At 31.2% G+C, this 12725-nt stretch overlaps 1 protein-coding gene across 4 annotated transcripts in view; it reads right to left on the bottom strand.

Annotated features, from left to right (window-relative positions):
• The window catches only part of LOC143083806 (tectonic-1-like), a 28373-nt gene that overhangs the window by 13815 nt on the left and 1833 nt on the right, over window positions 1-12725 (bottom strand). For all 4 annotated transcript variants that reach the window (XM_076260176.1, XM_076260177.1, XM_076260178.1 and 1 more), the window contains exons 2-5: window positions 12526-12646; window positions 10317-10423; window positions 1624-1760; window positions 348-447 (exon numbers count right to left, since the gene is read on the bottom strand). In XM_076260176.1, coding sequence (XP_076116291.1) covers window positions 348-447; window positions 1624-1760; window positions 10317-10423; window positions 12526-12646 — 465 coding nt within the window. The remainder of the gene's footprint in view (window positions 1-347; window positions 448-1623; window positions 1761-10316; window positions 10424-12525; window positions 12647-12725) is intronic.

Raw genomic sequence — 12725 nt, 5'->3', positions numbered from 1 at the left:
CTAGATAAGTGTTTCTCGTTTTTTTATATAGATTAGACTGCTGGTTTTCCCATTTGAATGGTTTTACAATAATCATTTTTGGGAGCCTATATAGGTTGCTATTCTGTGTTTGCCAAGGCTCCTTGTTGAAGACCATACTTTGACCTATAATGGTTAACTTTTACAAATTGTGACTTGGATGGAGAGTTGTCTCTTCGGCACTCTTCTTCATATATCTATCTAGATGAAGATCTCTTGCCAGGAGACTAATTTACTGTTAGTTGATTAACCTACTGGACTATTATAATAATCTGCAACGCTGGACTTACATACTGGACTATTATTACTATCTGCAACGCTGGACTTACCTAATGGACTATTAGAACAACCTGTTGATGTAAGAGAGCTAGGAAGTCCAAGAAAACCAGTGGTGAGACTCTGATAAACAATGTACACTGGATCCCCAACCTGTGAAACACAAAATATCATTTTTATGAGGAACATTTTTTTTATGGTAGAGATCATCAGAATCTTTAACCTGTAAACTATGCACAAATTGAGTATGACTTGCAGCAAGAGGCTTAGTGTAAAAATGAGACTTATTTCTGAGTGAACAATTAAATATATATACCACAAGATCCAAGAGATTACCCGATATTTATTGAAATTATTAACTGATTTTATTCCTGTCAGAAAAATAATGTTTTGGCATCTGAAAGGTCATACAAATGCATTAAATCCTTATAGAACCTTCTTTCCTTTTCACCATAACTAGCTACACCTTTTATTTTTAAGTATTCATAAAACAAAACTATTGAAAACAAACATGTCCAGGGTTTCTGCTGGCTATCGCCATTTTAGCACTTTGAGAAAGAAAACAAACTGTTGTGATCTAATTCATTATCGTCGAAAGAAATATAACAATTCATTCATTACAAAACAGATTAAAACAAGAATGTGTCCATAGTACATGGATGCCCCACTTGCACTATCATTTTACATGTTCAGTGGACCGTAAAATAGGGGTCAATACTTTAATTTGGCATTTAAATTATAAAGATCATATCATAGGGAACATGTGTACTAAGTTTCAAGTTGATTGGACTTCAACTTCATCAAAAACTACCTTAACCAAAACTTTAACCTGAGCTTCGCACCCTTTTTTTCTTTGTTCAGTGGACCGTGAAATTGGGGTCAAAACTTTAATTTGGCAATAAAATTAGAAAAATCATATCATGAAGAACCTGTGTACTAAGTTTCAAGTTGATTGGACTTCAACTTCATCAAAAACTACCTTGACCAAAAACTTTAACCAGAAGCAGGACGAACGGATGGAGGTACAGACCAGAAAACATAATGCCCCTCTACTATCGTAGGTGGGGCATAAAAAGGATATGTAAAATTATCATAGACAACAATGGCGCAAACTAATTATTTTTTTTGCTAGAAAGAAGGAAAATTTTAAAGTAAAATATGTTGATGTTAGTTGTTAGTTGGTGAAAAATAAAAGTGAAAGTGGCAAAACATATTTTGATTTGGGAATAAAGGTGACGAAAAAAAGAAAATTGCCCCCGGGGAAACCCTGAACATGTCACATGATGTCATATGTCCTTCAGCACCTAAGCTGTACAGTACATTAAATACCTTGTAAAAGTTATTAATAGTTGACTGTCCAGTTTGTTGAGTGGCATAGTTATATCCAGCATATTTACTGACATAGTTTCCAAATATTGTTGTGTCTGTGATTAAACTTGGTATGTTGTAATAATTCCTCTCATCATCTGAAATATAAATTATTTCAATTCTGTTAAATATTAATAAAGAGCAAGGGCGATTCTATTGAAACATCCATGGTACCCAGGGAAGGCACTTATACAACAGGTGAATTATCTGAAGTCATTTAAGAATTTCTTTTACATTTTCACTTGAAAAAAATATACGAAATTATGAGATGATCCTTATGTATGTTTGTATGGAACGGCCCCTAATCTATAAGCAGATTCATATATGTGAAGGTCAAATGTTTGTGATCTCTCAGAGTTGTGTTTTGTTCATTTTCTTACATAACAAGTTTGAAGGTCCTATCATATGCTCAAATAATAGTGATGATCCTGATTTAGAGTAATTTCTCGCAATTTGATTGGCTGATATTGTCCTAATAAAAAGTAAAATCACAAAAATACCGAACTCAGAGGAAAATCAATTCGGAAAGTCCACAATCACATGGCAAAATCAAACAACAAAACGCATCAAAAACGAATGGACAAGAACTGTCATATTTCTGACTTGGTACAGGCATTTTCAAAATAAATTTCAGTACAATTTTTTATTACATCAATTGGAATTATCTCCCTTATTTATTTCGTCAATTGGAATTACCTCCCTTATACCATTGACCTAATAAAAAAATAAAATTTGAGTTGCTTTATAGTTCTAATATTTTTTTTAATTTTTCACAGTTTTAGATTAAATATCTAAAATATATTTGGTTGATATTGTCCTAATATTGAATTTGAATATAATAATATGTAATATAACAAAATCAGGATAAATTCATTACACAGTGTTCAATTGTACTAATACAGAATTTATCTGGTCAATAAAATTCATATTGGGTTTGGCTTCACCTCACCCGATATGAATTTTATTGACCCGATAAATTCTCGAATTAGGACAATTGCACACTGTGTAACTAATAATACATGCATAACAATTCATTTTATGTTTAACAACCTATTAAAAATATTTCAGCCAATCCAAACAATAGGATTGTTACTAAAATACAAAACAAAAACAAAAACAAACAGACAGACAGGCATATTAATTACACTTGAAACGATAGACATTAAATAAAATTGAGAATGGAAATGGGGAATGTGCCAAAGAGACAACAACCCGACCATTGAAAAAAACAACAGCAGAAGGTCACCAACAGGTCTTCAATGTAGCGAGAAATTCCCGCACCCAGAGGCGTCCTTCAGCTGGCCCCTAAACAAATATATACTAGTTCAGTGATAATGAACGCCATACTAATTTCCAAATTGTACACAAGAAACTAAAATTAAAATAATACAAGACTAACAAAGGCCAGAGGCTCCTGACTTGCGACAGGCGCAAAAATGCGGCGGGGTTAAACATGTTTGTGAGATCTCAACCCTCCCCCTATACCTCTAGCCAATGTAGAAAAGTAAACGCATAACAATACGCACATTAAAATTCAGTCCAAGAGAAGTCCGAGTCTGATGTCAGAAGATGTAACCAAAGAAAATAAACAAAATGACAATAATACATAAATAATAACAGACTACTAGCAGTTAACTGACATGCCAGCTCCAGACTTCAATTAACACTACAAACATGTAGCATTGAAAGAATTTTTTTTTATAGATTATTAATTCTAATTATAATACTATTTTTGACATCATGCCTCCTCTTTAAAATTATTAATTCAAATATCATGCTTATATATAATATTATAAGTTGAGACGTCAATTACACAGTTCATATAATGACATTATAATTGTTTCTCTCATTATACATTTCACTTATATAATTAACAATAATAAGTAAAATATCACAATCTTCACAGGAAAATATAAAATCAAATTTGTTTTCTTCACTCATTGAATTAAAACTGGGAACAATACTATAAATTTCATTAAACATTTTGATCCTAGTTTTATTAATTTCTGAACATGTTATGACAAAATGAAATTCATCTTCCACCTCTTTATGGCATAAAGGACATATTCTATTTTCTAAAGCTGTTTTGTTGTATCTACCGCGTTCAACAGCCAGCATACTATTACTTATTCTTATTTTAGCATAATTTTTTGTAACATTTTTATCTAAATTCAATAAAAGGTACTTTTCTAGTTCATACTTCACTTTAAATTTTCTGTAGGTTCTTAGTTTATTTCCATTTATTGAATTATCATCATTAAAGAGACATTTTTCCAAAATATAATGTAATTTTCATTGAGTTTCTGCATGAGGGCTAAAGGTAATCGTTTTTTAGAAAAGGTACATTGATTTTCCCAAACATGAGTGAAATTCAATTTTGAAAGTAGCATTTTAACTTTTGAAGCAAATCCATCATTTAACTGCTTGTTAGCTTTATAAACATTATATAATAAAGACTCATTTTCATTTGACTTTAAAATATGTAACCAAAATCCTACAGAAGACTTAAGGGCCTGTATACCAATAGGGTACATTCCCAATTCAGCTAATACAGCTGTATTTACTGCCTTTGAATTAACATTTAGAAGACCTTTCGCAAATTTGATCTGGATTTTTACTGATTCCATAGATAAGTATTGAGATTCAAGAGTTTTGTTGTTCTTCACAATATTTAGTGACCACATCTCACTACAATACAGTAATATTGGGCTAACACAGGAATTAAACAGTTTCATATGGGAAAAAACATCCATCTTATCTGAGTAGAGTATTTTTTTAATACAAAGCAATGCCTTAGAAGCTTTTTTACAGAGGAGATTTACAGCATTAGTGAAAATTCCTGATGGCTTGAACAGTATACCTAAATATTTATATTCTATGCAACATTCAATTACTTCATTATTCAATACAAACTTGTCTTTAGTAAGTTTTTTACCACTTTTATTAAATATCATTGTTTTTGTCTTGTCAAGATTGACAGTCAAGTTCCATTTTTCACAATAAGTATTTAACTTGTTTAGACAATTTTGTAAACCTTCTGAAAATTCTGATATTAATACTAAGTCATCAGCATATAAAAGACTAGACAATTTTATGTCATGCAATGTTACAGGATCACATGTGTTATCAAACATTGAGGTTAAATCATTTATATACAAAGAAAATAAGGTAGGGCTTAGAATGCAGCTTTGTTTTACTCCAACTGTGGAAGGGAACATATTAGTAATGCCTTCAGTGACTTTAACTGCAAATAAAACTTCTTTGTACATATCTTTCAGAATGTTAAAGAATGGTCCATTTATGTTATATTCAGCAAGTTTGTGCAACAGAGCCTCTCTATTTATAGTGTCAAAAGCTTTTTTAAAATCAATAAAACATGCATATATTCTTTTGTTTGATTTAAAAGCTTTATCAATAATAGTTTTTAAAGTAAAGATGTGATCCCTAGTTCTGCATCCTTTTTTGAATCCAATCTGTTCACGACAAATAATATTATTAGTTTCTGAATACTTTTCTAAACGGTTATATAAAACTCTTGAGAAAAATTTTCCTAAGCAGCTAGAAAGTGCTATACCTCTGTAGTTTGAGGGGTTATTAAAACACCCTCCTTTGAATACTGGTTTAATGTAATTTTCTCTCCATTTAGAAGGATATATACCAGTAAAAAGAATTAAGTTAAATGTTTTACATACATGTTGACGTTCATAGTACAAGATATTTTCAACATTTCATTTGTTAATCCATCAGAACCACACGATTTCTTATTTTCCAAGGCTTTCATATCAAGAAGCACTTCCTCTGCAGTTATCCTAACATTTAAATTTTTGTTACAATTATTCAAAAAATTATCATCAGTACATGATTTGAAATCAGAATTTTTGTCATGGGTAGTATTCATTAGATTTTTGAAGTATTCAAACCATTCTTTAGCTTGAATGTTTGAACTAGGATCGTTCAATTCTTTTTTCTTTAAAGTTTTAACAGTTTTCCAAAACTCATCTGAAGAATTATTTGATTCCAAAATTTTTGTCGGCATTTTATTTCTAAATTGTCTATAGTTTTTCCGTATCAATTTATTTAGTACCTTTTTTTTGGACATAACTTCTAATCTTAGTTGCTTGTTCCATGGTTCTTTACACAATTTCCTAGTATGGTGTTTTAAAGCTCTAAATTGTGCTTCACATTCATTATTATAGTAGGGTTTTTTGACTTTTCGGAATTTACTTTTGTTATTACTGCACATGGATCGTTTTGGGCCAAGAAAAGCAGCATTATACAATAAAGATGATATATTAGAAACATTTTCATTAATTTTTTCTTCCACACTGGATACCAAGTTATTTTGAACTTGGATTTCAGTTAAGCTTTCTATTTCAGAAATAATTGGTTGGAAGTCAGTTTTTAATAAGTTTAATTTAAATGTATTTTCATATTTATTATTCCATTTTATGCACTTTAAAGGAGTTTTTAAGTTTTCTGGGGGTTGCTTATTTATTTGAGACATGATATTAACTGTTATTGGACAATGATCTGATACTGTTGGGTCAAATTTATTTATTGAAAAATTTATGATACTTGGCAAGAACCCAGAGCTGCAAATACAATAGTCATCAATAGAAGTTCCATTATGATTAAAAAATGTAACTTTTCCCTTGGAGTCTCCTAAAGTTCTACCATTTAAAATTCTTAATTGAGCAGAAATGCATAACTTTATTAATTGTTTAGCATAACTGTTGGTGTTTTGTGAAATTTCAGTACTTCTTGATTTAAGCACAGCATCTGCTATGTAATTTATAGGTAAAAAATCATCTAGGCTGTCATCAATTTCATTTGTAATATAATCAGACTCACTAACATTGATATGGGCATTCAAATCTCCAATTAAAGCAATATTACTATCTAAAGAAAATTTGGTAATATCTTGCTCTAGTTTTTCAAACATTTGTTTATCACAATTAGTTCTCATAGTGTATGATGAATTACTGGGTGGTATATACATGGAGCAGATGAATAGATTTTTCTCAAAGCCAAAATAATTTTTGTCAAGTTTAAACCACATCATGTCGTTCATTGTTTTATCAATTAACTTAACACCTTGAAAAATTTCCTTTTTAATAAAAGTGGCTAAACCACCCCATACTCTATTAGTTTTAGACTGTCTGCAGTTAGTAAAACATTTGTATCCATTATAAAATAAAATATCCTTTGAGGAGGCATGTGTCTCTGATAAGCAAACAATATCAGATGTCATTACATTACTTAAATTTTCATCATCTAGTTTACATAACCTGTCTCCACTTAATTTTCTAAATAAACCATTAACATTCCATGAAGTAATTGATAAATTTCTTGACACTTTAATACACATATTTTTGAGTTACAAAAAACAAACAAACATCAAGAACAAGGATAGGATTCTTATTAACCTAATTATCTAATGCAATTAGCAAATGTATAATTCTTTTAAAAATGTATCACCGTTCATTGTTGTACCACAATGAAATATGTTTTGTATTAGTTAGAACATAGCAAAATTTCAGATTAAAGCTTTCCAAATAAACAGCTAGAGTTGTCCCTCTTTAACTAGCAAATAGATTAATGATTAAGAGAGAAAAACAAAAATAATGAAAAAAATTTTACTAAGAAATCTAGTATTTACATTTTTTTTTTAATTCCTCTATCTATGTTAAAAGAAAATGAGACTTTAAAGTATTTTTTCTCTTACTTAAAGTACACAAGACCCTCTGGTCTGAATCAACAATATGTATATATTCACATTTATCTTAAATTTAAAAGGAAAAAAAAAAAAAAAAATAAAAAAAAAAAACATATTCTTTTTAAGGATAACTATTATAATTGTCTTCACACTTTTTGTGCAATGATTGAGAATTTAATGACATTTAAGTACATTTGCAAATGCGGATGCAATACTGGTCGCTAAGTCAGAAATCTGACTTTGGCTAAGGTCTCTATCCATTTCATGTCTGTATGGTTGATTGTATTCAGATGTACTGTTGTCATAATTCCTGTAGTGGTTAACTTCTCCATCAGTATTGTATGAATTGTCGTAATCAAGTGATTTTCTTATACTATCATTTCTGTAATGGCCAAGTTCAGTCTTATCATCATGAGTATACCAATTATTGTTATACACTGGTCTCCTACTGTTATCACCCTTGTATTTGTGACTTTTATTGTAGCCTGTATTACTGAATCTGTGGTTGTAATTGTACTTAGTACGTCCTCTATAGTTTGTACTATGATCAGTCTGACTCACTCTCTTTTCTCCCATTGCCTGTGTGGAAACATAGTTTTCCTTATATTTCCAGCAAGAACCCCAATGCCTTGATATATAGACAAACGAATGGAGTCAGAGTATAAATTTTCCATTACATCTCCGTTGTCAGCTGTGAAATTATTATTTTCACATATAAGTAATGTAGGTGTTGTTGCAAATTTTAATTTTATCATTTCATTCAATGCTTGACTCTTTTTATTTAACAAGGTGTATTCAGTTGGGATTACTAAAGAAAGCACAACACTATTTGCTTTACCTAAAGCTTTGTTTACCATTTCTTCGTATCTAGGGAATATATCTTCTGCCGAATCATCTCTCACTTTGATGTCATTAATTCCGACATGAATAATAATTGATCTTGCCGAGAAATATCATCTAATGCTTCAATTACGTTTTCTATTCTGTATGTTGTTTGTTTGAGACCTGATTGTCCAGATCCTGATAACAATCTTTTAATGTCTACCCTGTGGCCAATAGAATTGTGATAGAAAATAATATCAAGTTTTGCATTATTTAAATATGCACCATTTACTGCAGATTTTTGTGTTGTATAGGGTATGTCCCCATCATTCTTGATATTGTGTGAATTACTTTTGTTTGTATCTAAATATTGTTGGGTTGATGTCTTTCTCTCATCAGTTGTGGGAGACATTCTGTCAGGGCTGTTTTGGTGTTCAGCTGTTAGATCAAGATTAGATGCAGAATCTTCTTCTTGTTGATCATTGTTGAAGGAAGAGTTACCCTTTTTGTTTTTTTCCATGGTTCTCCATCACGATCATACAGAAATGATTGAAATCTATCTTGAAGGTTGTGAATTGTTTGTCTTTGTCATCTATTCGCTCTTTGAAGGTCATTTTCAAGTTTTCTTTATCATTTTGTATCTGTTCAAGTTTTAGGGAAAGTTGCTCAGTTTCAATATTTGATTGAATTCTTTCTTCTCTGATTACACTGATCTGATTTTGAAGTTCAGTTTTTGTGTTTTTAAGTTCTTTTGCATTCTTCTTTTGGTTTGTATCTTGTAATTCATTAAGTTGTTGAACTTCTTTTCTTAATGATCTAATCATATCATCTTTTTCTTTTATTTGATTTTCAAAAAGTTTTATTTCAGGTTGGAGTGTCTCAGATGGACCTTTTGATTTTTTTATTTTCCTGCAGAATATCTGTGTGATTTGTTCCTAAAATGTCTATTGTGTTGGCCAGAGTTGAAGTGATTTTGACTAAAGATTCTTCAAAAATGTCTAGCCTGTTGTTAATCATCAGGAATTCATTTGAATCAACCTGTTCTGGTAAATTTATATAATTTTCATCTTTGTTTGTAGCATTTGTTACAGGACCATGTTTTTCACTTTTATTCAGGGTTTTATCTTTATTTTTAGTCTTGTGATTTTCATTATCTTTCTCTGAATTTGTCATTGAACTGGTACATGTAAGAAGAATTTTTGGATTAGTTTCTTCAGTCGTGTCAAGATTGTCTAGTTTACTCATTAACTGATCTACTACTTCTTTACAGGCATCAAATATTTTATCGCAAAATGACTCCCAATCTTTACCTTGGATCAAAATTTTCCCAGTTGTAAGATATATGATGACTTTGTAAAGAAAGTCATCATCAGAGTCTAAGCTATCTTTATTGGACACAACAAATTCAGTTTGTATAATTTTCTCACTTTCAGATTTCTTATCAATCCATACCACATCAAAACCTGTGCCTTCCTGGTTATATATAAGATCTCCGAGAGCTGATATCCAAGCATGAATTCTTGTATTTGATGTTATAAAGCTGGCACAGTTTCCTTTTTGTTTGTAGAACGACTTATCAATATATTCGAAGGGAATTATCTTTCCGTTTGAAGATTTCTGACTATTTTTATATGTTTCTGTTACATTAAAAAACTTAACAAGGCTCTCTACGTCAGTGTTTATTTCAGATCGGGTTGTTTTGGCGGCCATTGTTGTTTTGTTTTGGTTATCGCAGTATTGGTATTCAGATATACGTGTACCTTTTAAACTCAAATATTTAGTTAATTTAGGTAAATTTTTTATCCCTCCTTGGACATGATGTTTTAACTACTCAAGCTTTCATTGATTGACAAGTTTGTGTCACTTTAGTTCATATTTCTGTTAGTTTAGAGAAAAACATTTGCGTACTCAAATATGGTGGCTGCTATCGAGGTGCGTTCGAATGTACCAGACTCTGTATGATTTATGTACTTGCAGAGAAAAGGGCACGCCCAAAAACCAAAATAGAACTTATTTAAGAATTTTGTCCTGAATAAGCATGATATATTTGCAGCTATTTACTAGCTTAATAATATTGGGTTGTATTTACTTTTTTTCTACTAAATTGAAAACTTACAATTATCGAAATATATACAAAACAATCCATCTTGTGTATAGTTCTTTGGAAATGGTGCATTCTCCAACAGCAAAATTTCTTTCTGTACACAGATTCTGTCGTCAACACTGTCAAACACAATACATGCAATAATATGGTCAACAACCAGATAATTAATAGCATTTTGACAAATATAGATTCCAGCCACTATCATAAATGTATTTTCTATTTCCCCTGTTAGAGTGCATTGGCACTTATCAGGAAATTTCACATTGTGTAATACAATAATATACAATGTAATATTGATTATATAGCATTGTTGATACAGCCATTGACAGCTGTATTTGTGTTTTTCTACTTTTGACTGTTAATTATTTTTTTGTCCTTTTTGTTATACTTTTCCAGCAGTCTACAGGAAAGAGTTGAGGTTTTTGTAGTTAAATGTAGTTCATCCCTGTATCCCTAACAATTTGACATTGACTCTGGTTTTTTATCATTGGATAGCTGTCATGTACGTACTGTGTACCATAAAATGCTTTTTTCGTTTCAGCTTTGTATATGCAGAAACCAGACAGCTAAAAATTTGCTTCATTTTTCAATTTTTGCAAACATAGCATTACACCTGCCTGTCTCAAATTTCTAACCCATAAATAAACGTAAAACTGAGTAAGGCCAAATAAAAATATATGTGTGGTTCCAATTACATACTTTTAAACAAGAGTGCACACGCTGAAATGTCTCGCCTTCTATACTAATCATTGATATTATGTTGATAGTCCTAAGTATAAAGCTTAGTTTTATTACAACTGTCTCATAAACTTAACATTAACCAAGATAACTAAACAAAGACCAATGAACCTTGAAAATGAGGTCAAGGTCAGATGAACCATGCCAGGCAGACATGTACAGCTAACAATGCTTCTATACAACATATATAGTTGACCCATTACTTATAATTTAAGAAAAATAGACCAAAACACAAAAACTTAACACTGTGCAATGAACCGTGAAAATGAGGTCACCGTCAAATAAAACCTGCGCGACTGACATAAAGATCATAAAATATTTCCATACACCAAATATAGTTGACCTATGGCATACAGTATTAGATAAAAAGACCAAAACTCAAAAACTTAACTTTGACCACTGAACCATGAAAATGAGGTCAAGGTCAGATGACATCTGCCCGCTAGACATGAACACCTTACCATCATTCCATACAACAAATATAGTAGACCTATTGCATATAGTATGAGAAAAACAGACCAAAACACAAAAATTTAACTATAACCACTGAACCATGAAAATGAGGTCAAGGTCAGATGACACCTGCCAGTTGGACATGTACACCTTACAGTCCTTCCATACACAGAATATACTAGCCCTATTGCTTATAGTATCTGAGATATGGACTTGACCACCAAAACTTAACCTTGATCACTGATCCATGAAATGAGGTCGAGGTCAAGTGAAAACTGTCTGACAGACATGAGGACCTTGCAAGGTACGCACATACCAAATATAGTTATCCTATTACTTAAAATAAGAGAGAATTCAACATTACAAAAAATTTGAACTTTTTTTTCAAGTGGTCACTGAACCATGAAAATGAGGTCAAGGACATTGGACATGTGACTGACGGAAACTTCATAACATGAAGCATCTATATACAAAGTATGAAGCATCCAGGTCTTCCACCTTCTGAAATATAAAGCTTTTAAGAAGTGAGCTAACACCGCCGCCGCCGCCGGATCACTATCCCTATGTCGAGCTTTCTGCAACAAAAGTTGCAGGCTCGACAAAAATAGGGTCGATAGGTCGGCAAATTTTAGTTATTTTTTTTCTAAATTTTATTTTGGATAGTCAAAATCCGGAAAAAATCGTGTTTACCGAAATTGTTTCCGGTATTATACACGTCAATACCGGAAGTCAGCCATTTTAAAAGTGTTTGGTTTCAAAATAAAGACAGTATTTACCTTTTTAGTTAATTTTGTTGCATTTTGACAACAAATTGTTATGAATTCTTGCATTTTATCAATAACAGATACTTCTGATGGAAATTCAAATGACAGAAATCTACAAATTTTATTATTTTAATTCACAATCTTCAAAATTTGATCGTTTGAAAAATTATTTTTCCGAAATGAAAAAAAAGTTCTAGGGTCGGGAGGTTACTGGAACCACACATATATTTTTATTTGGCCTAACCAATAAATGTCTTAATACTTACTTCCCTGAGCTTTCCACACAGCCAGAAAATACTTCTCTATCATCTGATGTACAGTCCAAATCACAGCAACAATTAACATCACAAGCATTCCCAGTCAGATCACATGGACAAGGCGCGATATCTACAAAAAATAATAACCAGAAGTTATATCACATTAAATACTGATCTGTTGGATCTTCTTAACTTAGTTACTAAATATA

The sequence above is a fragment of the Mytilus galloprovincialis genome, chromosome 7, assembly GCF_965363235.1.
Source record: "Mytilus galloprovincialis chromosome 7, xbMytGall1.hap1.1, whole genome shotgun sequence".
Taxonomy (NCBI): Eukaryota; Metazoa; Mollusca; class Bivalvia; order Mytilida; family Mytilidae; genus Mytilus; species Mytilus galloprovincialis.
The sequence above is the reverse complement of the archived record's forward strand: the minus strand, read 5'-3'. Positions and strand labels throughout refer to the sequence as shown.